At 41.5% G+C, this 27,400-nt stretch overlaps 1 protein-coding gene across 1 annotated transcript; it reads left to right on the top strand.

Annotated features, from left to right (window-relative positions):
• Positions 1-3,634: 3,634 nt before the first annotated feature.
• On the top strand, positions 3,635-20,779 carry DNMT3L (DNA methyltransferase 3 like). The gene is made up of 12 exons (XM_006278470.4): positions 3,635-3,865; positions 4,615-4,692; positions 5,121-5,165; positions 6,864-6,943; positions 8,593-8,705; positions 10,752-10,923; positions 12,610-12,612; positions 14,395-14,479; positions 15,334-15,422; positions 17,398-17,473; positions 18,831-18,970; positions 20,690-20,779. The coding sequence occupies exons 1-12, from the start codon at positions 3,787-3,789 to the stop codon at positions 20,777-20,779; spliced, it is 1,050 nt and encodes a 349-aa protein (XP_006278532.4). The 5' UTR covers positions 3,635-3,786.
• Positions 20,780-27,400: the final 6,621 nt, after the last annotated feature.

Raw genomic sequence — 27,400 nt, 5'->3', positions numbered from 1 at the left:
AACAATGTTATAAATGGGAGATTGGTTCCTGAACCAAGGCCGGATACTCTATTTTCACCAAAAATAACCTATAATTTTGTAATCAATCAATTATAGATGAGTAATATAGCTACATTAATGTATTTATATTGTAAATAGCAATCATATTGATTTGGAAGGACTTCTTTGAGGTGACTTTGCTGGACTTTTTGAAGGGTTCTTGGCTGGAGTCTTCTCAGGAGCCTTGGCTGCAGGTTTTTCTGGAGTCTTGCCTGCCTTTTTAAAGAAAGTGTCCAAGGAAGTTTGGACAGATGTTCTCCAGGGAGATGGGCAATGCAGTGAACTTGTTTGCTGGCATGGTGTTGCATTGGATCAAGCATTGTAAAGTCAAAACCAACCTCAGAAAGTTGAAACAGGGTGCCGATTTATAAACACTATAAGTGCAAAACATTGTAATTAAAAACATTTTAAATCTCGGTATCAAAAAAAAGCATGCCAAAAAAAAACAAGCGGGGCAGCACACATGGCAGCACTGTGCACTGCCCAAAAATGGGACCCTGGCTAGCCAGAGCCATACTCTGGCTGCTGGCCAGGCTGTGCACGCATAGATCACCACCACTGGAGCCCCAGGAGGCCTCCAGAACCCCAGGAAAGCTACTGGAGGCAGCCCAAGTGTTGGCCCCAGCCCCTCCTTCCCCACCCAAGACAATTTGCCCTGTGCCAAAGCACATGTAAAGGGGTGTTCCCCAGGGACAACTAGCAGTTGTCCCCAGGAAAACAGCCATTGCACACTCATCTGGATGTGCCCTTAGTGTTCCAAAATGTATTTTCCCACTAAAGCAGGCATATGTTTTCTTTCCACTGTAGCTCGATTGTATCTTCCCTTTCTACTAAAAGGTTGATCTTTATCTTTGATAATCCTCTAAAAGAAAGTCAACAAGCACCCACTGTCACCAGTGATGGTATACACTAGCTTCACAGGTACCCTCAAAATTATGGAAGCTAACATTTATGCAGTAGTGTTATTTGGAAGGGATCTGTCTTAATTCATAGCTTTCCTATCCTAAAAAGCACAATTTAGTAGTGGGAAACGCAGGAGTTGGGTCTATATAACAATTAACAACAACAAGTTGCAGTTAGTGGGTGTGTCTACATGATATGCTTTACTGCACATTAGACTAATCTAATGTGCAGTAAAGTATCAGCATCTACATGTGTGCAGCAATTACTGCACAGTGAATTAGCCTAATGGGCTGTTTTCTAGTACCTGTAGATACAGGTACTGGAAATCAGTGCATTAAACTAATGAGCTGAAGCACATGTGTAGATGGTGACGGGGAGCAAATAGGTCCTGCTCAGCCTAGGTAGCAGGGGCACGCAGGGGACAAGGAGAGCTGTCCCTTCTTGGCAGGAGCTTCATCTCAGCGACATGGAGGTCAGGACCAGCCCCTGTGCCCCCTGCCAGCCCTGGGCTAGCACCTGTGAGAGCCTAGAGCTCCCCCTGGACGCTTCAGGGGGCCAGAGCAGGGAAGGAGAAGCCCTAGATTGAACTGCTAGCATCAGAAACAAATTTGCTCCTAACATATGCACTTTCAGAAGGAGACGCAGTTGAATGCACCTGTATTTTCTGCCCAGAAAATTCAGGCACATTAATTGTACATGTCAGTGTGTCCACTGAATACATTTCACTCAAGAATCTCAATGCATTAAGCAAACCTAACTATAGCGTTGCTATGTTGAGATTAGCCTGAGTATTAATGAAAGTTCAGATGAGAAATTGAAAAAAAATAGCCTTTGGAGAAGAACTCATGAAGTGTGACAAACAACCAAGTGTGACACGCACCTAGATATTTTGGCATTTTGTTACTTTTACCATCAAAGCTAAGGCTTCTGAGGCAGAACTTTGTAACAAACTACTGCAGCCAAAGCAGAGGATCACATCCCCCTGCAAGATCACAGCAAATCTATTCAAAAGCTCTGTAAAGATACAATTATATAAGTTTGCAGAGATGAATAACTAAGGTTACTATAGAGCAAATTTCAAAGACGGAGACATGGAAAATAGAACCAGCTTGAATTAAAACTAGTTTTATCTGTTGTGCTGAGCAGAATATTTAGTAACACAGCAAAATGAAATCTGTATTGGTTGGAGCTAATTATTTTGCTGTATTTGTTTTGTATTTTCTTGGCTTCGTAGTAATTTAGTTAGTGGTAATGTAGTAAATTAATGGTAGTGTCACCCAATGCCAGGCTGTTTGATTGGACCCATAACTAATTTTTGTATTCAGGCATCAAATTATATTTTTTGGACCATAGGCTGACATACTTATCTGGGTTCTAATAAAGCAAACTTTGCATTAAAATATGCATGAGTTAGGGTTTTGTAACATTAATGCAAAAGTTTCCTTATGCCCTAGGCACTTTGATAGGACTTTCCAAAAACCCCTTTACATTGAATCATAGAATCATAAAAAATGAGGGTTGAAAGGGACCTTGGGAGGTCATCTAGTCCAACCTCGGGCTCAAAGTAGGACCTTCTCCAACTATCTCATCTCAGCGAAGGCTTTGTTTAGCCTGGTCTTAAAATATTAATTCCCCTAGATGAGTTTAACCAAAAATCTTCTCAGTCTAGCTCATGAGCAGCTGAATAAGGACTTATTTTTGCTATTTTATTCTGTATTGCTTTCTTCCAAGCTTGCTCTGCGCATGCCCATAGCACTGCTAGTCTTATTTCGTGTTGTCTGTATACAGGTAAGAGCTAGATGTAGGATCTGGGATAAAAGACTGGACAATTCATTCAGAAAAAAAATCTGTGGGAGGGAGGGAGCATCCTTTTTCATTTTCAATTACTGTCAGCAAACTTAACAAGTGCCTGATTTGTCTTGCAGCTGTATCACTTGACAAAGACAGCACTTCGGATGTATTATGGCTTGGCTCTGATGAAGAGATAACAAGCCCTAACAGAGGTACCAGTGTTTTCAAAAGAAATTCAAAAAATATGTATAAAATGTGATGTTAGCTAAACTAAAGGATATAAGTTTGGTTAAACTCTTCTAGTCCAGAAGTGAAAGCTATGAGTTATGACAAATCCCTTCCAAACAACACCATTGCATAAAAAGATGTGTTTGAAAGCTGTGTTAGTCTGAGACAAAAAGAAATGCAAACCTCTAGCACTCTTGGTTCAGAGATGATGCCTTTTATTCCTCCCTGCCTGTCTGCCATCTCACCCCACCAGGGAAGCAATCCTGCCTTCTCTGCACATCAAAGAGTGACTCACAAAGACACTCTCAGGACCCAGGGGGACAGACTTCCCCCTTTAGCTTCCTCTGTGCAGAAATGAAGTTTATTTTCTACCTATGGGGACTTTTTACCATCTTTAACTTTCCCTGAGCCTGAGGAAGGGTGTGCGCGCCAGAAAACTTGCAGGAAAAAAAAAATGTTGTGATGTCTTAGTTGGTCTAATAAAAGGTATCATCTCTGAACCAAGAGTTTTGCATAAATGTTAGCTTCTACAATCTTGAGGGCGATGGGGTGAAGAAGGAGGGCGCTTTGGTCCTCCTGAACCAGCTGAACTGGAGTAGGGGGGAGCGAAAGCAAGCCCCTCAGTGATGCCTGCACAGTGAGGGGTCTGCAGCAGGCATGCATTGGCTCTCCCCGGTACTGCCCCTGCCCTTCCCTCTCCTTGTACCAGCCTGGAGGGCCGAGGGGCTCCCGGGCCGAGCCCTCCCCGCACTCGCAGGGCAGCGCCCGGCCAGCGCGCCCTCACACACGTGCCGCCCCGCCCGAGGGCTGTGTGCCTGGCCCGCCATGGCCCAGGTCGTGTTCCTGTCGGACACGGACAGCACTGAGGACCTGGAGGAGGGGCTGCCCAGCCTGGCTGACATGGGTAAGCTAAGGGAAGGGCTGGAGACAGCCGGGAGGGCGCGGGAGATCAGTGCCCTCCCCTGGAGCTGCCCGCACAGGGCGAGAGCCTGGGCTCCGACAGCTTCGCCAGCCCCGCCTGCTGCGAGGCCAAAGGCAAGGCTGGGATCTGCCCGGGCGACCAGGAAAGGAAAGGCGCTCTCAAGGAAAGGTTAATTGCTCATTAGTGAAGGGCACGCGGGCAGTGGGGGAGCTGCAGTCCTTTCATGGGTTGCATGAAAGGGGCGCAAACAGACGTTTAAAATGGATCGACAACGTTTACAAATGGGTTCTCCTCTAGAGGTGGAAAACATGGGAAACCTTTAACCTTGCAAGCTGGCAAAGTTCCCCCTATGACCCCCCCCCCCCCGCCCTGGGGGCTGGGGGCAGGAGGGGCAGCAGGTCAGGAGTGAGGGGCACTAGGTTGGGAGTGGCCATCAATGTTTACAAATGGGTCCCTGTACAAAGCCACTGCTTTAAAATACACACTAGCCCCCAGGATACCCTGTGCCATTTTACACATTGGAATAACAGGCTAAATCCCTTTCAGCTAATCTTGCATCTCCCAGGTGTTTGAAGAATGCAGGGGACCTTGGTCCCCTTATCTAAAGGGATGGGAAAATCAGTAGCACATGGTTACTTGTGCATAGGTCTAGCTCCCTTAGAAAGAAGCAACACTATTAATAGTGGAGTCACTGTCCAGCAAACTTAACAAGTGCCTGATTTGTCTTGCAGCTGCATCACTTGAGAAAGACAGCACTTCTGATGTGGTATCGCTTGGCTCTGTTGAAGAGATAACAAGCCCTAACAGAGGTATCTGTGTTTTCAAAAGAAATTAAAAAAATGTTAACAATTTTACTATAGATAGCTTATCTACTGTTGCAATGCTCTGACCTGCAGTGTCAGCATCGTGTCTGCATTTTAAAAATTGGAGCAATGAGACACTAATATGCAGTGAAGGTTTCGTATTATTATTTTACACTTGTGTGCATGAGTCAGTGACATTATTTATCTACAAAAAAAAGGAAGCCCAGGACCAAAAGACCTACCCTCAAAGCCTGCTGCCTGCACTCGGCTGGAATTTTCCATGTGAAAGAGTTTGTGCAGGATTAGCTCCTACATTTGTCTTAACCTCTTTTTTTTAGAGGGGAAAGATAAACTGTGCCAGCTCTTAAAAGGTGTTTCTTTCTCATTTTTAAGGAAATCAACAATTTTATTAGAATCTTGTTCTTTTCCCCTAGACCACATTGTGCATGAAGTTATCAAAAACCAGAGAAGTATTGAAGGTGAGTAATGCAACTAAATGATGTAAAATACTAGATATGTTTAGCATAGTGTCTAAATTTCCAAATATTACACTACATATTTGCCAATATGAAAAAAACTGAGCATCCAACTTAAAGCAATAATCAAGCAAAAATAATGAGTAATCAAACATAAAATATACATTTAGAATAAATGTTTGTCATAAATTACTAGTCCAGTCACTTTCACTTCAATTCACCAGTTTAAATCTGTTCTGGGTTGGTAATGCCTGAAAGATATTAATATCCAACAGTTCTTTATTGTCCTCTGGCCTCTGGTCTTAGATCATTTTTAATGAATAGGGGCACACAACACACCATAAAAAATATTAGCAAAATTGGCATTACTGATGCCATTTCAGAAAGGAAAAAGAAATCTGAATGGACATGGAGACAGTGCTGTCTTGTCATGGCTAGCAGAAGTCCTTCCAGGATCATTTGTGAATAGATTGTAGCAGTCCTCAGAACATGTGTTGTGTGATGGTGAATACATCTGAAGCCAAGAGAAACATGATTGGCTAAACAGACTCTTACATATTTTTGTTTAAGTTGGGGATCCTTGTTGAACATCTAGCCCTGTGAATTTTGGGAAGTTGAGACAAGTGACATTAAAATAAAACTCTCAAAAGTAAAGAATTGAACATTTTTAACATTATGTATCTTATCAATAGAATACTCCTTTGGCTTTATTAGTAATGTTGACCCTTTCTCTATATTCCTTCAGATGTACAAACTAGAACTATATTTTTAAAATATAGTTTCTAAAGCACTGAGATATACTCCTGTTCCTGCTTTCCATTTATCATAGATATGTTGAGCAGTATTGATGAGAGATACTAATCTGGAAGCTTCTATTCTTTAAGGGCATTTATACATGTGCTCTGAGAGGTGGGGCGGCACTTTAAAGTGGCTCCAAAAGCTGCTGTAATTAAAGCACCCAGAGTATCACATGTATCAGCATCTCCATGCTGAAACATGGCAACAGGGGCGGTTTAAGTAAAGCTCTTCAAACAAGCTTTAGTTAAAGCACCTTTACTACCATTTTTCAGTGCAGTGACACCAATACACATGATGCTGGACTCTGCTGGAGCACGGTAATTACCACACTCCAGCAGCTGCTCCAATGTGCTGTAATTACAGTCCATCGCTGCAGCCTCAATGCACATATATAAGCACCCTAAGTATCCAGTCTATGTATGTAGAACCATTGCCGATGCATAGCGGGTGCATGTGGGTGTACGTGCACCCCCTGAGCTTGGCGGTGCACCCCCTGCAAAAAGCACTGCCAACACTGCTGGCAGTGTGTGAAGCCAGTCAGCACTTGCTACCCCGCACTGCACCACCGACACTGCCAGCAACTTCTGCGGGCAGTCCCTGATCACCACTGGCCACTGCCAGTGCTGCTGGTGGCATCTGCGGGTGGTCGCTGACCACCGGTTGGTGCCCACTGCCAGCACTACCGTGGCGGCCTATGGGAACTCACCACTCGCTGCCACCACGCTCCCACTGCTGACACCGCCACTGCTGTCTGAGGGAGTTCACCGTGCCCCCACAGCCTCCAGCGGCATGCGGTATTCATGTGTAGAACTGTAGATCTTCATGGCACAGGGAGGAATAGGTAAGACAGAAAAACAAATTAAAAGACTAGATATTCTGAATTAAATTATTTTTCTTTCACAGAAATCTGCATCTGCTGTGGCAGTTTTAAGGTTCATACCCAGCATCCCTTATTTCATGGAGGGATTTGTTCTCTATGTACAGTAAGTAGTTGCTGCAGCTCAATACAGCACCCATATTCTTTTCCTCAGACTTCTGCCTCACAGTGACAAATTTAAGACGCTTAGTCTAGATAGTTTCCAAGAGGAATCCAGGAGAAAGTTTACAGGTGACCTGATCCCGGTCTCTGGGTTCTTACAAGAGGAGAGACGTCTGCCAGTGGACAGATCTTTAATTTGGCATAAAAATGCTTAATAAGAACCAGTATTTAGAAGCTGAAACCAGACCAATTCAAATTAGAAATAAGATGCAGCTTTTTAATGCTGAAGATCATTAACCCATTGGAACAACTTACCATGGCATGTAGGTATGGATTCAACATCATTTGAAGTATTTACATGAAACCTGCATATCTTTTAGAAATGCATTCTGTATTTCAGACAAAAGCCTATGGCCTTGATTAGAAAATACTGTATGAGGCTCTAAATCCTGTGTTACTCAGCAGATCAAAAGAGGTAGTCATAGAGACCCGTTTTGTCCTTAACATCTATGGGTGAACTACCAGCTATCAACACTCACCTCCATTTCTCAGCTCATATCCTGTAGTTCAGCTAACATCACAGTTTAACTATACACAAATACAAATAAGTAATACATTTTACAAATTGGAACTAATGAGACACATGACCCAGCTCATGTAGTTGCTCACATTTCTTTTATGTTACTCCCAATTCTTCACCATCCTTTGTCAGTATCCAGTAGACATTTCATTTCACATGCAGCTTCTAGAGCAGTAGTACTCAAATCTTTTTCCTATCGGGACCCATTTCCAAAGGTTCATGGCCTGTCTCCACCCTCACCCCCCACCCCGTTCCTGCCAGTGCACGACCCACAGTCCCCGCACTCCCCCCCGACCCTGCTGGTGTCCCTCACTCCCATCCCACAGCCCCTGCCTCCCTAGTCCTGCTGGTGCCCCGCACTCCTGACCTGTAGCCCCCTGTCCCCCCAGCCTTGCTGGTGCTCCTCATTCCCGAACTGCAGCCCCTGCAGCTCCCCTCTAGCCCTGCCAGTGCCCCTCACTGCCAACCCACAGCTCCCTGCCCACCCATCACTGCTGGAGAGCCCCGAGCTGCCCCCATCCTGCTTGGGCAAGAGTGCAGTGGTTGCAGTGGCTCCAGCTCATGCGGGTGGCAGCAGAGCAAGCTGGAGGGAGGAGGAGGGGAGGCCTGTCACAGCCCCTGCCCTGGGCTGGGGCTGCCATGCTGTGCCAGGCATCCTGATCACAGCCCATTCCACCCCCTAAGCAGTATCTCCTGGCCACCCCATGCCTGTGAGCATCCAGCCCGGCCTCACAGCTCTCCCCCACCCTCTTCCCCCACCACTCTGCCCTGCCACAGTTTCCACACTTTCTTGGGGTCAGCATTTCTCAACACATGACTCACAACCCTCTGAAATCTTCTTGCAACCTACTTTTGGGTCACAACCCACAGGTTGAGAAATGCTGTTCTAGGGGGGTAGAAGCTTATCTTGTCATCTGTTTGCAAAACTCCCTGCATACAAATAGGGCTACCTAAAAAAAAAATAATACAGTATAGCAATGAAGTCTATATGCCAAAGTAAACACCATTCAGAATGGTTATTATATTTTATAAAATAAATGCAGGGTTACAACTATATTTTGATCTTTTTTAAGGAGAACTTTCTGGAAACATTCTTCCTGTATGATGATGATGGCTTGCAGTCTTACTGTACCATCTGCTGCTCGGGAAAGATCCTGCTCATGTGTGATGAACCAACTTGTAACAGGTAAAGAGTTTGAGAACATTCAAATTCAGTTCGAAACTTTAGCAAAGCCTAAAGGGGCACTTTTGCGGTATGTAGGGTATAAGGATTTAAATCTGGACCCACTAATAAGTTCTACCTTCATAATCATATTGTTGAAGGCATGCAGGTTCTAAAATGCCCTATGCTCATATGGTTGTGTAAAAGTGATGCTGTAGCCATGATGGTCCTGAAATTATGCAAGAGGCCAGGATTTCTATTGCTTATGTGCATTTAAAACTCACTGTTAGACAACAAATAATTCTAGCAGCATGGTAAGGATTACTTGCAAACCCTTCACTTAAAAACACTTAGTTGTATAGCTCAATAAAAAAAGAAAAATCTGTCAACAAAAATGTGAAGGAAATGTTTAGATCACTAAAGAATAGTATATATATGGAGAAATGCAAGGTACTCCACCTCAGGAATAAAAACCCGCATCACACTTATAGTCTCAGCAATGCTACACTCACTAGAACCATGACTGAAAGAGACTTGGGGGTCATGATTGACCACAAGATGAATATGAGCCACCAATGCAATACCACAGCTGGCAAAGTGAACAAAACTCTGGTTTGCATCTACCAATGCATCTTGAGCAAGACCCAGGATGCCATCCTCCCACTGTACTTGGCCTTGGTGAGACCACAGCTGGAGTACTGCATCCAATTCTGGTGTCTACAATTTAGGAAGGACATGGAGAAGCTTGAAAGAGTCCAGAGGAGAGCCATGCATATGATCAGAGGGCAACAGAACAGGTGTTATGAAAAGAGGCTGAGAGCTATGGGACTCTTCAGCCTGGAGAAGAGCAGGATCAGAGGTGACTTGGTGGCAGTTTATAAGTACATAAGGGGTGTGCATCAGGATCTGGGGGAACGGCTTTTCACCAAAGTGCCCCAGGGGATGACAAGGTGCAATGGTCACAAACTTCTGCAAGACCATTTTAGGCTGGACATAAGGAAAATCTTCTTTACTGTCTGAGTCCCAAGGCCTGGAACAGACTCTCCCCCAGAGGTGGTACAAGCACCTACTCTGGACACTGTCAAGAAACATTTGGATGCTTATCTTGCTCGAATCCTTTGACCCCAGCTGACTTCCTGCCCCTTAGGCAGGGGGCTGGACCCGATGATCTTATGAGGTCCCTTCCAGCGCTAATATCTATGAAATCTATATTTGTACCAATGTATTACATTTAAATTAGGCAAGAGAATAAATTCTCTGGAAGTGGCTAAATAATGAGTAGACAACAACAGGGGAAAGGGGATGTTACAAATTCACCAACTATACATAGAGGAGCCATAGGTAAAATCCTAACCACATTGAAGTCAGTGACAAAACTCCCTTGCCTCCCGTATATGCCGTGATTGCAACCTACAACATTTTGCTGAAGTGCCCAGCACCCATTGTTAAGGCCACTCTTTGGCATGACCTGCAATGGAAATTGTATTTCTAGAAACAATAATCCAATGAAATGAAAAACAGGTCAGTTCCCTCCACACAACCAGCAGGAGAGAAAGCCAAATATTTGCCCTTCTCACTAGTTGGCAACTGCCACTCTTTGAGGTTACTGTAATGTTCAAGGATGTCCTTAACTTCAGTGGGAGATTGATTTGTTCCTTAGATTTGGTATTAAAATAATATGTGAGTATATTTACCAGGCATATCTTGCATGGATGGATAGTTCATTGAGAAACCTAATTCCTAGCATTTTGAGTCCTGCCACACAGTGAGTTTTGCATGAAACCTAGAGTTATTTCTTTGACTCTTTCTTGATGTTGGTTGATTTAAAGATCTGCACAGGGTTGCAGAGGGGATTGCTCACAGATGCTTAGATGCTTTATTGACAGCAGATAGTACCTCAGCATACTCAGTAAAAGATTTCCAAGGGATACTTATTTGGGGTACAACTTTAACAAACAGAAAAGAAGCAAAGCAGTCAACATGAGCCATTGGCTGTGTTAGGGTGTGTGGAAAGGTAATTTTATGAATAAAGGAATGACATTATTATTATTATTATTATTATTTCCTTAGGGGTTATTGCTTCAAATGCTTGGATGTCCTTGTCAGTCCTGGCACTGCAGAGAAAGTGAAAGCTATGAATACCTGGCTGTGTTTTATGTGCTTGCCTTTGAGCTCTCATGGTTTACTGCAGAAGAAACAAAGATGGCGTACAAGACTGAAATGTTTCTACGATCAGGAGTCTGTAAGAAGAATCTAAATTGAAATATGAAATTAAAGAAATGGGATATCAATACTGGCACAGATGCAACTGCCATCTTATCTTTCTTTCTATATGTCTTTCTAATTGTACAGATGCCTCAATCCTTTTTTTTTTTTTTTTTTTTTTTTTTTTTTTTTTTTTTTTTTTTTTTTTTTGCTAAAAAAACTCAGAACTTGGCAGTCCTGACCATTTAAACATTTTTTTCCACCAAAAGGTTTAAAAGTTGGTGGGGGGAGAGAAATATGCTCCTGATTATCCAGCAAGCGCACTGAACCTTTAGGGCTTGATCCTATCCCATCTGATAGGCACCTAAATGAACTTAGGTGATCCTATTCCACCTTGCTGCAGTCCCTGAAAAATGGTTAAAATAAAAGGTGGGTGGATCCTCCTCCTCTCTGCTGCTTTTTATGTAACTTAGTCTAAAGACTAAGATAACAGCAGCCACATCCACACGAGTAGTGGACTGCGCAGTTGTTACTGCACAGTCATTCAGTATTTGCATAACCAAGTACTAAATAAGTACGCAGTTAATCAATGTTACTGCAAAGTAGCATCGTGTCACAGTTAGTGCCCACCAAAGCTACTGCACAGTCGCTCACTGCTACTGCACCATAACATCTCATGTAGACATGCCCAGCACGTTGCAAAAATAGATGCATTAGTTTTCAGAAACTCAAGAGACATGGAGCAGCATTGCACTTAAGCGCCTAAGTCGTTTAGGCTTCTAGTAAGCGAGTATGATCTGACCCCGAGTGGCCAGGACACACAACACAATAGGCCAAAAGAATGATGGGTTTCGTTGATTATAGAACCATTATAGAAACAATATAATTTGCGACATAGAATTCAGAGCTATGTTCACCTATAACGGCTTGCCTTGTTTCCTTTGTACAAAAACATTTAAAATGTAGTAGGTGAACCAGGCTCTTACCAATAGAAACAGCTCTAGGGTTTTTAAGTATATCCCAAATTTTTCTGTGTCTGGTAGGTGTAGGGCTACAGTTCTCTTCTTCTAGCCAGATGGAGCCATAAAGTACTTATCTACTTAAAGATACCGTCACTTTGGATGCGTTTTGTCTCCAGCAGATGGAAGCAGAGGTCTATCAGCTCTACTGTTAGGGAGAATGTGAAGCTTTGTCACCTGCAGAAAAAGAAATTTAGAGGGGCCATATTACTGGCCTTATTCCTGAGCAGAACTGCATTGATGTTTTTTCTGCTGCTGAATCCAAATTAACTTTGAGCTGTGTGAAGTGTTTTTTTTTAAGAAACAATATGTAGTTACTCATATTGGCATTGGCAATTAATGTAGTGGGATTTCATCCTTACTATCAATTATTCTTACCCTTGATCACACACAGTGTTAAAATGTTCACTGATCCAAAAAGTACTGAAATCAGTGGAAATCTTTTTCTCTAGGCTGTTTTCCTCTAGAGCATTAAAAAGCAGGGGTCAAATTTTTGGATCAAATTGGCAGAAATCACAGAGTCAAATTTCTGCTTTCCTCAGCCCTCCACATTGCCTGTGTTATGTTTCTATGCCTGAAGTACACTGAGAGATTCCGAAACTTGCCTCCTGAAAGCTTTAATAAAGTGCCAGTCAGCCTGGGCTGTAAGTGCTGCATTGAATACTCATGAAATCATAGAAAAGTAGGGCTGGAAAGGACCTCAGGAGGTCATCTAGTCCAATGTCCTGCTCAACACAGGATTATTCCTGTCTAAACCATCCTAGACATGTGTTTATCTAATCTGCTATTAACAACTTCCAACGTTGGAGATTCTGCAACCTTTCTGGATAGCCTGTCCAAATATTTAAACCTTCACTGTGAGAAAGTTCTATGAATATCCAAACTAAATTTACTTCGCTACAATATAAGATCACCATCCTTTGTGGCCACAGAGAAGACTACTACCATCCTGTTTATAACCAACCTGCAGGTGTTTGAACACTGTTATCAGATCATCCCTCGCTCTTCTCTTCCCCAGACCAAATAATCACAGTTCTTTCAGCCTTTCCTTCTAAAGCAAATGTCTCAGATGCAAAGATCATATTCTGCAGCACTCCTACACCATGGTAATCTTAGGCCATGTTTATACTTTCTATACAATGTAGCAGTTTAGGGTTTGAGAAGAAATTGGTACCAATTGAAACTAGTAATCAGAAATTGGATGCTTCCCATTTGCCTGCCATGCACCAGTTTATCACAGCAGAGGGAAGTGTCTATCCTGCTTTAAATTGTAAGTATTGAAGTTGGAGAAAAGGAAGTTGAGATTAAAAAATAAAATGGAACCCATGTGCATAAAAGAATATTTACAGTATCCTGGAAAGTGATATCTATATACATGGATAGATCTAGAATTTTGTAAAAGGGGTGCAGATGGTTTGGTGCACTGTTACATAGAACACAGTGCATATGGTTATCAAGTTAAGAAGAAACTAGAAGCTTTACTAAAAAGCTAGTGGCCTAGGGCTATATTATTCAGTTTAAGATTGAAGCAAACACCAATATAAATTTATAGGAATGAGCATCAATTTTCTATATCGTGTATTATGTATAAAAAACACATCAAACTAGGCAAAAATAATCAAAAGATGTTTAATTGGCCCTGCAGTCTTTAGAATTAAATTGACATCTCTTCTTTGCAGATTCATAAAACAAAATGTAGTCTTCTAGAGTGTCTTGACAACGCATGGAATGCTTCACTGAAAGTTATTTTCCCACATTAGTTAAGGTTTCCTAGAGTTAAAAATAGTTTGCAAGGCTGTGAAATATAAGCTGAATTACCAGGAGCAGCTAACAGACAGCAAAATTGCAAAAGAAAGGCTAGCTTGGTTAGCTGAACATCAATGCCATTAAAAAGGAAAGAGGGTCAGTAATACCTATGAAATGAAGAGTTTAGAAGAAATCAGGTAGATTACAGAGAGCCATGAAGTCAGTTGGCTCCCTCACTGCTGCCTAAATAGAAATACTGATTTTCAACTTTGGGTGAAACAGGAATCAAAAGGAAGGTGTAAATGCACCACTTGGATTCTTGAATCCACCTCTATCTAGGTATGTATTTGCAGTGTACTTTCAAATCAGTATTCTCCCAGGATCTGAAGAACTATAGTTGTTTTATGTAACTGTCTGAAGTTTGGGGACCATGGATATCCGCTGAAAGGAGGACCCGGCTGGATCCATTTAAAAATGACAGGTTATGCACACACAGACATTTCGTGTATAAAAATGAGCACATTCAGTCAAGAGCAACAAATGAAATTGTCACTTTTCTTCATTCAAAATTACACTTCATGCCTGTGATGCTATTAATGTGATGATGCATTTACATCATAAACTGACTGTCAGATAAACATAACCATGTGCTTCTTATCCTTAATTATTAGGACACAGTTTTGACTGTTCACATAACTGAATAGCTTGTGCAAACAAGGATTTTTATTTTATTTATATAATAGAACCACTTCAAAATTTATCGGCCTGTACCTGCATGGGAACGAAAACCAATCAGCATTCTCTCCCTTTTTGATAATATTACACCAGGTAAGTGTATATATGACATCAACAATTAATTTTACTCTTTATCATTCAATATGATGCGCGCACACACACACACACACACACACACATACATCATCCTCCTACACATTACAGCTTTATGTCTAGCTTTAGAAATTTTCAAAAATTTTAATGAAATATTTCTTACAAAAAGTGACTTTTAAAAACAAAACTGTTTAGGAAAAAACTTTTCAAAATCTTTTGCATATACTTTTTTAATAATGTTAACTATATTTTCTCCTTTATATTTTTCCTTGAAACATTATTGAAACAGCCATCAAAATAATGCATTGGTGTTTTCTATTACGTTTAGATATAAAAACGTAACAAAACATGGGAAAAATAAAATCTGGTCCATTTCAAAACCTTTAAATTAAAATGTCTTTCATTTAAAAAAGGTATCATCATTTAAACCATTGGCTACACTCTGTATAGGTTTGTTCAAAATTCTTCCATTCATAGCTCATCCAGATGTAGCCATTTCTAGAAGAATACTGCATAATGTTTAGCTAGTTTGTTCTGATATTTACAATCCAGCTTTTGGAATATTCTTTGCTTCAACGCACAGACTTCAACAAATTCTACTTACCTATGCAATGTCTGCAACTGTAAATACCCAGCTCTGTCCCATAAGAGCTATCTGCTTAAATTTTAATTGCCACAATGTTCCATAAGACCCTGATCAAGCAAGGTAATCAACTACAGGCTTAATTTGAAGCACAGGAATAATCCAACTAATCTCAGACTTAAATTAGACATGTACTATAACTCCTTGTAGAATGAAGACCGTGCTCCTAATGCCACTACTAAACAATCTATTTCTAATCTCCACTCTTCAGAGATGAAAAGTATTGGATTTTTGGATAGCAGCCTGGGGAATGGCAGGTTGAAATATTTACATGATGTCACCAATATTCTAAGGATGAATGTAAGTACAATGCAGAAAACTTCTCAAGTTAACAATGCACTACCCCAATTATTGATTGCTGTGTTATGTTTTGAGGGATGCTGCCCCGCTCATACCCCTTACACAGGCTTGGCAAACATTAACAGAAGCGGAACCTTCATCTTTCCAGGGGACGAAAGCAGGGAGGATAAAGAAAATCTGTGCAAGGGATCCTTGCAGTCTCACCTGGATCTCTGTTCAAGAGTAGTCCTCATCATCATGACAGTGCTTTAATGAGTGGAGAGGGGAACTGATAGCACAACAGGAAGAAGCTGAGTTTTGGAGACTGTATCTGCAAACTATGTGGATCCAGCAGCTAAAATCTTCCTGAATTGAATATGAAGCAGGCTGTAGACACTGCCACAGCTACGTGCTTCAAGGATCTAAACTGGGTGATGGCTGAGTGATATTACACTGTGGATCCAAGTTGAGAAGTGAAAGCATCAAATTCTTGGATTACAGCCTTCTTTCTGAAGGTCTGATCAAATGCCCACTAGAATCAATGGGAGTATTTACATTGATTCCAACAAGCACTGAATCAAGTTCTTAAATTTTAAACTTTTGAGAGTGGGTATCCTGCCTTCTTATGTAGTTGTACAGCACCTACCATTACAGTCCAGTGGGCTATACACTTCAAATAGTAAATAATTCCATTGCCCACTGCCTGGAGAGGGTCCTACTAGAAGATCTTCTGGCTTGATCTATGTAGGCAGAGAATGGAAATTTGGCCCCATGGTTATCAAGCCAGACCTAATATAATATGAAAAATTTGGAATCTCTCTTTTCATTTAAATATGTGACTCAACCAAGAACATAGTGCAAGGATTTAGTCAAGTAACTGTAACCTCCCCTGCTCCAGGGATCTGAGATACGCCACTTAACATAAGTATTTTCATTTGCATCAGCAGAATTTCTCAGTGAAATCTTGCAGAAATCCAAGTCAGTCTGTAAGCACTTCCGCTCATGCAATCCTCACTTGCATGCAGAAACCACATAGCCAATGTGTATGTAATTTCAGTAATGAACAAATAGCATAACTCATACCACATTTTGCATTTCATAACCTGCCCATTCATAACACTGTCATTGGCTTCTCCACACTGTTAGCTCTTTGCATTTTGTTCTAGGGTACTGTATAGCAAAGCCTTGCGCTCTGTCCAGGCCAGTTTTTTCATGTATTATACTAACTTCAACAGAAGGGCAGAGACACGGAACAACATTTTCTTTCCCGTTTTCATGGAGCTAACTACATTAACCCCATGTATTTGCAATTTCCTCACTGCCCCATGACTTTAAGGGCTACACACAGTCCTTGTTAGCTGACATACTCTCTTCAGACTCCTGCCTCTGGACTTTCAATGATTTGCATGTACAACAGTAATGTGCACCAATAGAGATCACATTTGGAAAATGTGGCCTTCCATAATCAGATTTCAAAGCATCAAAGTCAGGTCAGTAGTGAGAGTTGATCATTTTTTCCAAGTGTGTAGTGCAGCTACTGTTATTAAGCAAGAGTGTTGGGTGAAGCTACAGAAGTTACACATCAAGCACCATCTTGGAACATGGTGGTCTGAACTGATGGTTCTAGTCAACATCAAGAGTCTGGTTGTTCTTCTGTGAGAGCAAAGTAATCACTGTATTATAATAATAATGTAAATGTTAAACATAAGCTCTCCTTGAGATTATAAGACTATGTAATATGCTGTGACTGGGAGGGATTCCTGGTGATGTTCAAACTGTTTTTGCATGGCACTATCCATTGGAGAAACTGCTGTGGTGTGGGGGCTACAGATCATTTTAGGTTGTCTTGTATTTAGATTCTTACCTTATGCCTATCACCTTGGTATCTGAATGTCCATAAGCAAATACTTCCATTTCAATGTAAAGCATTATAAGAATATGAACATTAAAAAAAAATAAAAAACAAACAGTTTTGAAATCTGTACAATCTCATCAGGTAAAAGAATGGGGTCCTTTTGATTTCATATTTGGTTCCACTCCTCCGGTTGGAAATTCGTATGATCATCCTCCTGGTAAGAAATGCAATGGGTTATAAATTGATATGTAAAGCATTAGTCCTATAGAGTTAGATCATCAGTTGTACTGCTTATGCCACAGTTGAGGAGATGGGGTAGGAAAAACAGTGATTACAATTCCCAAACTTATTGGAGGACAAGTTTGGTACCACTATAATTGAGAGATGTCTGAGGACAGCTCTAAATTACACTAGCATCTGCTGTGTCAGCCAGACTACAAAATCACAGTACAATCTGATTATACTTTTTAATATAAATATTAAAATATACTCTGTGTTACAGGGCTTGGATGTAGGAGGTTTAAGGAAGCGTACACCAGTCAGGAATTGCAGATGTTTTGTGCTGTTATGGCACAAAGAGGTGACAGCACAGCCCACAAGCTGTCAACTCTGTTATGACACACAACCTTATATTTTCCTCCTCTTTTATTGTGTAATGCTTCGAGAGAACTTACTATTATATCTGATTAGCACTTCGCCTGTTTTAGCATGCTCACAATTTGTATGTTTTTCTGCACAGTGATACATAGTTACAAGTTTCAAGAACTGTGTTCACTAGCTGTGTCTCTTCATCTAGTAATGTAGACATGAAAAAAGACTCCCCTATCTCAGCAGTAGAAGCCAGATTCTGTCTCCCCGTTACATAGGGCAGATGTGCAGTGAAAGCTGTGGGAGTCAGTAGCTTCCCCCATGTAAAGGCTGTCCAGCCCCTTCTGAGCTGGGCTGCATTTCAGAATGTCTGCACTTGCTAAGAATGCTCCTAGGGGAAACAAACAGTTTTGGTCTCTTAAGCATCCTACAGTTGTGGTGGCTGGTGTCATGAGGAGTAATTATGTGGCACCCGATAACAAGAGGTGTATCAGCCTCCACACTTCCCTAAGGTACAGCATCTTTCTCTTAAGTGGTGAGGAAGTCTTCACAAGCTGCCCAGAACAAGGATTATGTGCCATTTGCTGAGCTGAATCCTTTGTGACCAAAAAGGCTCATTAATTATTTCCAACTCAAACTGGCCTGTATCCCACATGGAAACTGGTGCCAAATGCAGACCTGGTAGAAGCAGCTGCAGATTCATGTCAATGACTTTGCGCCTGATATGAAATCTGGCCCCTGGAATCTCTCTCTGCTGTACAGTACTTCCATAAAAGAGCTAATGTTACAAAAAAAACTTCACATTTGAGTGCAGAAGTGGTGCTCATGAGTGTGGTATTCACACTAGTTTTCAATCTTCCTGTGCTGCTTTTTATGATGCTCACACAGAGGTTCTCAGCTCTGTTCTGGGGCTGCAGTGTCCATATTACAAACACTGTGGGTTGAGGGCCAAGTCTATGCTCTCTTGTCATCCCCTCTCCTCTCAGCGTGGTACTTCTATCAATATTACCGGATTCTACAATATGGGAAACCCCTAGAGAATAGTGAGAGGCCATTCTTTTGGATGTTTGTGGATAATCTGGTGCTGACAGAAGAAGACAGAGATACAGCATCTCGATTCTTTAAGGTACACAGAAAATGCATTTCCTCCCCACATAACTGTTGCTCATTATTGTTTCTCCTTTGTGTTTTGCCAGTGGGTCTCTTCATATTGCAATTTATATTGTTTTTCAAGAATGATAATGCACTGCCCTATGGAAAACCCAACTTACTTCTTGGGCTGTGCCTGTAAAGGAAAAAAGGCAACTTGTGGAGGAAAAGGAGTGCTTCATGTTGTTCAAAATGTATTCCATCCTATCTGATTAAGGAGCAGAAATGGGCGAATCCAAGAAGTTTGGATTGGGCTCTGAATGTAAATTTCAAGCAAGTGTACAGAGGAGAAGAACAGTTAAGAGCCCAGATTCTGACTCAGATCCATCTGCTTGAGATTATTAAATCCGGATCTGAACTGCCTAAAAGTCTGCAGGGAGCTATGTATGCAATTCTAGATCAGACTTATCTCTGTTAGGTCCTGTAAGTGGACATTCCAAGAAAGGCATGCATGCAATCAAAATACTTGTGTGTACCACAAAAAACGGAAAGTTTCTCTGCTTGTGCTGCCCATACGAAAGATTAGTCAGATGTTAGTCAACATGTTTTCCAGTTCTGAGATTACAGCACAGCTCATTTATCTCAAACTTTTACAAACCATAACTGGTCCACACATCTATAGCCCTTCCAAACTGAAGAGATCTGTAGGATGCAATATGAGCAACACTATCAGCCATCCAGGCTGCCTTGCCAATTTCTGATGAGAGATAGATTATTTACAGGCTTACAGTATTATTGGCTGAAGAACAGCAACATATTCATCACAATGTCTTCTTGATTGTAAGAGGCAGGGCTAGATATATGAGGACCTGGTGGTCAGAAAGGATGAGCACCAGCTGATCCTGCTGACTTCACTAGAAACTGCTTATCCCTGAAAACAAATGAGGAAGCAGTCAGCACAGAACACAAACAGTACCCTGAAACAATGTCACCTCTTAGAAGTAGTCAAATAACCAAAAAGGATGCGAGTTAAAAGGACATGTACAATAGGTATATTTGCTGGAGAGATTAGAAAGCTGAATATGGAAGGAAAGTACCACCAATAATAAAACTAAAACTATGCTAAACCTCTTGCAATTTCTAGGTAGCCTCACACAATACTTATAATGAGTTATGAGTAACTTGAAGGTCAACAGTTTTGTTCCCTTTTCTGCATTGTAATTTATAAAAATTAATTTATTCCTAGAAATACTAGTCTCTCTCTGTCCAATACACAACTGTTTGTTGCCATTCTAGAATGTATATAGGGGGAGAGAGAGCACAATCCTTACCCCCAAAAGTGAATAGGACTACTGTGTAAGTACTACGCTCACTGGAGTTGGCCAGAAAAGGGAGGAAATTGTAAAACAAATTTGCACCTTTTTAATTCAAAAGCTCTTGACCAGCTCTATAACATTAGGGAGACAAAAAAATTATAAAGTTAATCAAACAACAGGAAAAAATATCAAAAATGTTCTGATCTATTTTTTTATTTTTTCAAAATTAAAATGTTATTGAAATTTCAAGTTTGCAAAGTTTAGGCCAGCTTTTCTGCTTTTCTACTTGAACAAAAGGCTGTCCCAGTCTAGCCCAAAATGAATACAATAAAAAATGGAAAGCTAACTAGGTGTGTATCCTAACCAGTATGCAAAATCAGATTAACACTTGACAGATGTTTAGCCCTAAAACATTCACACAGTTTTCTCTTTAAAAAAAGACAGAGGCAGTGACTGTACACAGGGAACATGGAGAAACTATCCAGAATGCTGTGATCATATGGAGTAACATACCATCTGTTAAGAGGTGATGTACCAGTTTGTTTTCAAGATTTTAAGGAGTAGATTATCATTGATTGAAAAAAGATGAAGGCTTCAAGGAGTTTCTGACCATGTCCATCCTCTGACCCTTCCAAAGTTTCAGTGTCCTATAACTCTCCATTATCCTTCCACTCTCTTTCCATAGTTCCCACATTCCCACATCTGCAAGCAAGCCAAACTGGTATTCTGAGTTTGGAAGGCATTCAGACAGGGATGAAATAAGTTCCATTCACTTAAGTGGTCTAATTAGGCAATATCCGAAACAGCAACAACTAAAGCCCAAGTCAGAAATTTGGAAATGGGGCTTTAGCAAAAAAAGAATTGGAGAATTCTACCTCTCACTCTTCATGTAGACCCTCAGTTCTCCAGTTCAACTTGTTTGAATTGGTCTCTCATTCTCACTTTTTAAGAGCTACATACATTATCCTCCAGACTGTGAACATACGCCAAAGTTAGGGTTGACCCTGAGATGCACTGAATACCCAAAAACTGTTGTGGGTTTTGGGTTGTTTTTTTTTACCTTAACGTTTGCAGTCAGGTAGGAAACTTCATGATACAGATTTCATGATAAAAATACCAATGAAACCTCCATTTTATCTATTCAGCTATAAGACACTGGAAAATCAGTTATAGAACCCAAACAAATGCTAATATTAGCACTTCAGAAAGTACTCCTAGGAGGAACACGGATTTCTCACAGATTCTGTCTAGAAACCATCCCACACTTTCTGGCTTTCTCAAATGTCTTTCAGCAAAATTGTCTTCTGAGAAGTGTATCACATAAGGCATGAACGCCACAATGATGCTGCTAGAGCATATCTACAACCCCACCTGTGGTCTTGCATATCAAAGAAGGTTCTTTTAGACAGTTCTGAACTCTATAATGAACCTGTTTTATTTCAATGCTCACTAATGATACATGAGCCAAATTTTTGGTTAATTGACTCATCAGCACCATGGTGCCATTTCAGGCATATTGAGGTCTTAGATATATTTCCACCTATTACAGCATCTGTGAAGAGGCTGCTGCTGCTAAAAAACAATTTTCAGCATTGGAAAATGTTTCAAAGCAGTGGGGTATTGTTCATGTCATTACGTGTAATAAAGTTATCCACTACTCGTTTGGTAATCTGGAGCCTAGTTCCACCAGCTCTTTCACTAATGAGTAGTTCTTTCTTGTGATCAGCAACTCCATTGCATAGAGGGCACTAACTGAATGGGTTGCATCTGTGAGGGCTGGAGAAAAGGAAAGTTTCACCAACTGAAGGGCAGTTCAAAACCCTACACCCTTTGGCCCTTATCTAGCATAGACAAATGCATATTTTCAGCATTAAGCACAGTGATAAACTCACTAAAACTGATAACAAGCTTAAAGCTTTTTTTAAAAGTATTAAGGCTTTGCTGGACCAGGACCAGATTGCATAGCATCTTCCAGGATTAAACCCATGCACCAGAGATATTTTGGAGAACATTTTGTGAAAGGAACTTTCTGAGATTTTTAATTCTTTTTTTTTTTTTTTTTTTTTAAAGCAAATATTCTCTCTCAGACTTAAATGTGGATTTACATCTTCTGGCCAAGAACATCATCCGAAAAAGAATTCTCTCTCAACAACCAGCCACTCTAGTGAAGAAGTTTTTTCTTCCCCTGAAGGAGTATTTTAAATGTTTTTCATAAGAAGTTCTTCCCATGCCATATCAATGACTCAGATCATCCCCTAATACTGAAAAGGTTTCTATGCCATGTAAAGATAATTTATGGCCTGATCCAGAGTTCACTGAAGTAAATGGGATTTTTTTTTACTGGCTCTTATGGGCTTTGCCTCAGGCCTGTATTGGAGAACTGCTCATTTATATTTTTTTGTTAATGATGTATAATTTTCTCTCTTGTCTTGCATGGGCCTAGTACTTGCTCTTCCTTTGTTATTTGGTAGGTTGCTGAAGTTTCTATTATAGATATTTAGTTCTTCTGAATAAGAGTACATGTGCTATTTTTTGACATTTTATAATTAACAGCCTACTGCAGCCATGATTCTTCACATGCAGAGGCATATCTGATTCTTTTCTCAAATGAGCATCCCATTAAACTACACATCCTTAGTATTTCACCTTGATTGACAGATCAGTAGAATTTTATTTAAAGACACCTGATTTATATTGCTTTTACTTTAATACTAGCTCTAAACACATCTCCTACCTAACTGCTAACATAACAGAAAATATCAGAAGGGTTTATATTTACAAATTGTGACTTAAATGCTGTGGACTTAGGCCTAACTAGTTTGATGTCATTAAGATAAAAAAGGACTGTACAATATAATGAATCTGAAGGAAGCAAAATTCATTAATGTAAAAATATTAAACATTATTTTGAATAATAATAATAATAAAAGATTCAGCATGTTGGAAATACACGATAATATTTTTATCTTGTTTTAAAACTTGTATATTTAAAGTAAAGCTGTTTTATTAAAATGTTAATAGAAAATAGGATCCAGATGATAATCAGAAAAAAACATATATCTGCTCAAAGCTTAAAAGAGAAAATAAAGCAAATTTGGCAAATGGTGAACTGTGTGTTGTGCAGTACTGTTAAGTTCTGAATAACCTTAGTTCATATTAGCCACAGCAGAGGTTCATGGATCTCAGCCCCTGGCAGCGCTGCAAGGTCAGGTTCTAAATGAGCAGCATGGAATCTGGCACAACTCACAGCATGCAACCACTTGGGAACAGAAATCTTCACATAAAAGCAAAATGGACCTAGAGACCAAAGAACCTCTGCATAAGGATATATACAGTCCAACCCATTTACTACTGTCCATAAGAAGATTGAAAAGGAGCTACTAGTAGAGGTGACAGAGTGGTTCTGAAGCTTCATAGATTTCATAGATGTTAGGGCTGGAAGGGACCTTGCAAGATCATCGGGTCCAGCCCCCTGCCCAAAGGGCAGGAAGTCAGTTGACCGTATCCAGAGTAGGTGCTTGCACCACTTCTGCAGGAAGTCTATTCCAAAATCTGGAGACTTGGACAATAAAGAAGTTTTTCCTTATGTCCAGTCTAAAATGGTCTTCTAGCAGTTTGTGACCATTAGACCTTGTCTTCCCTTGAGGTGCCCTGGTGAACATACGCTCTCCCAGTTCCTGATGTACAGCCCTTAGATACTTACAAGCTGCCACCAAGTCCCCCCTGAACCTTCTCTTCTCCAGGCTAAAGAATCCCATGCCTCTCAGCCTCTCCTCATACAGCCTGCTCTCCTGACCTCTAATCATGTGTGTAGCTGTCTTCTGGACTCTCTCAAGTTTCTCCACATCCTTTTTAAACTGTGGAGCCCAGAATTGGATGCAGTACTCCAGCTGTGGCCTCCCCAAGCCTGAGTAAAGCGGGAAGATGACTTCTTGGGTCTTCCTTGAGATGCATTGGTAGATACAAGCCAGAGTTTTGTTTGCTTTGCTGGCTGCAGCATTGCATTGGTGGCTCATATTCATCTTGTGGTCAATCATGATCCCCAAGTCTCTTTCAGTCATAGTGCTAGTGAGGGTAGCACTGCTGAGCCTATAAGTGTGATGTGGGTTCTTTCTCTTGAGGTGGAGCACCTTGCATTTCTGTGTTGCATTTCACCATGCATTTCTTCAGGTTTAGAAACAAAAGGATCCATATATTCTGTGTTGCCCACGATCCTGAACAATCTTACATATATAGCCCAGGTAACTTGGGTATATACTCCCCTTCTCCAATTGAAGGGGATTGTTAGCTGGCAGGTGTGCTGTGGGGTGGGAACTGCAGACTGCTCAGTTTCCCTCCACCCCTATAGAACCAGGCCAGGACAGTCAGGGGACTTAACTATATACACATTTATTTACATTAACTTATTACAAGGAAAAGAAACATGAATATAAACATATGTACAATATATATATATATATATATATACATAGGATATCTAAACAAATAACATAAACAATACCCTCTGGGTAAATGCTATAAAACCTTACACCAGTGCTCCAGATACAGGTAAGTATCTGATCTGAAACAGATAAACCCCAAAATAAACATAGATAGCCAACAGATAAACTATAGATAAGTATAGGCAAACAATAAATAAGCCACAAATAAATACAAATAAACAACAGGTGAAATAATAGCAACAGCAGGTCCTGGCAGAGCCCTAGGACTGTACTCATCTACTAATTTGCAAACATGAGAGTTCATAAAATATAATGCACAACATCATACCACTTACAGCGCAAGAGCCTCAAAGATAAACTTAATCCCAAGGAGAAACCCCAACGCCCATGGGCTTTTTCCCAAGCCCTACAAGAAAGCTGGTAACTTTAGGGGGGCCCTCTCAGTGGGACCTCCATTTTCAGGAGCCGTTAACTAACCAGGGGGGACTCCCCCACCCCTGTGGGAATCCTCTTTTCCCTGCAAGTCATGGCTTCCAGGCCTGGAGGGTGGCCCTCGTCCTCTGTGCCAGGCTGTTCTCTTGCCTGCAGTGGGCTTTGTGGGGTGGGAGGTTGCTGTCCCCTGGAACAGGGCTCTGCTGTGCCGGGCTTCTGGGGCCTCTGGCTCAGCCCTGTCTGCTGGCTCAGTAGCCTGAGCACTGTCTGGCTCTCTGGACTCAACCTTTTGCTATGGGTCAGAGGCCTGGGCTGCCTTGTGCAGCTCCAGGCTCGGTCCGCTCCTGGACCCTCCGTGCAGCGCCTCCTGCACCGAGCTCCCAGCCTCGTTCCGGGGGTGAGGACCTGAGCCACCCAAGCACTCCAAAGATCCTGCTCCATGCACCAGCCTGTGTACCGTGTCTCTGGCCGCACGCCAGAGGTTGCAGACCCAAGCCGCCTCACACAGCTCCCAGGGTCTAGACGCTGTGCTGTGCACCGAGAGCCTAGCTGCTGGAGCCATCCACCGTTCCCCGCCAATGGAAGTCTTCAGGGACACTTCTGGGCTACTGCTTTGCCCTGCTGAGCAGCTCTCCTCAGCTCTTCTAAGCCCCACTCTTCTCTCTTTTCGTTCCCAGATGTGCTCCCCTCATGCTGGGCATGCAGCTCTTTTTATACGCTCCAGGGCTCCGCCCCTGAAGTCTTCCAGACCTGAGTGTTGCAGTCATCAATCAGGTCCAAGGGGGGGGGAAAAGCTCCTCTCCCCCTCCCCTCAGGAAAGGGGTGTGACTTAACTCCTCTTGCTGCCTCCTGATTGTAAATAAAAAACAATATTATTTTCAGGGAGACTATGAAACCACAGAGGAAGGTTCAGATAATGACCTTCATTAGCATTAAAATTAAAAGCAAATGCACCCATGTGATACACTTCCACTGAAGGATAGTTACTGTCAATAATTTTTACAAGTGATCTGATGTAATCACTGAGAGTTTAGCAAGACATTTTCACTTAGTGTAAACTTAGTATCTTTAACTATTTGCAAGTACTTGATAGCTGGCATGAAATCTGCCTAATTATTTCCATTGTGTCATACAAATAACTCTTACACCATATTAACCGCTGGGTGTGTGGTACAGCTACTTCTGCTTTTGTGGGTGCGTGGGCTGGGCAGGCATGGATGGTTCCTATGAGTAGGCGTAAGGGAAGCGTAAGCATCTGCTTATAAGCAGAGGAAGTGGGTATGCATGCATGCTCCAATGAGACCCTTCCAACTGTGATTCCAGGAAAATCCTTCACAGGATAGTCATGACAGAATAAATATTCAACTGGTGAAATAAACATTCAGAGGAAAGTGGATCATCTGGCTGTATCTCCTTCTCCAACTTACCAGTCCACTAAACTACAATCAGGTTGCAAATCTTCATAGACATGCCAGGAATAAAGTAGAAGGGGAAAAACCAGCCTCCTGACTTTGATACTACTTCAGTGGAGGTGGATTGCTGAACAGGTTCCCACGGTTTCCTTACCTCTCCGCCTTAATTGTGCGCCAACCTCCTGTGCTTGAAGGAGGCAAGGGCTTGGAAAGAGAAAGATGAATGGATAAATTTACTTAACAAAAATGCAAACTTGCTGATGTGCCATTTGTCTGCTGGACATAGTTAGGTGGCTTCTTACCCGCTATAATATATTGACTGTTAGCAAAGAACAATCTCCAGTTCCAGGGTTTCCTCCCCTGGAAAATGTATTTAACAGTATTCTCCAATTCATATAATTTGGTACATTCCAAAGGCAAAAAACCAAACCCAATTCTCAAACTATTTTTGTGAACCGTAAGGGTAATATTCATTCCTGGCAAGGATGATTTATCAGCACCGAGAGAGAGAGAGAGAGAGAGAGAATGAATTCCATTAGAATCAGGGAAACAACCCCAACCTTTCCTTCACCTTAGTGGCAAGGAACCCTACCCAGCCTTCTCCAACACATCCTTGATCAACCAGGGGCATCTGTTCCAGTGCCAGTGGATGGACCCCTGAGGCTAGATTTAGCATTGGGATGCACAAACACAGGGCCCATACAAGATTCTCACCAGCATAAAATTCTAGTAATTTCTCCCTCTGCAGCAATATCTGGGATGGGGAAGTAACCAGTGCAGAAAAGGGATGTACTGATTTCCTAGGCATCCTCCTGCTGACCTCAATCCTTATTCAAAGTTGTCTTCTCGTAGAAAAACCAGAAGG

Source organism: Alligator mississippiensis, chromosome 1 (genome assembly GCF_030867095.1).
Source record: "Alligator mississippiensis isolate rAllMis1 chromosome 1, rAllMis1, whole genome shotgun sequence".
Taxonomy (NCBI): domain Eukaryota; kingdom Metazoa; phylum Chordata; order Crocodylia; family Alligatoridae; genus Alligator; species Alligator mississippiensis.
Note: the sequence above shows the minus strand (reverse complement) of the source record. Positions and strands in the feature narration are given on the sequence as shown.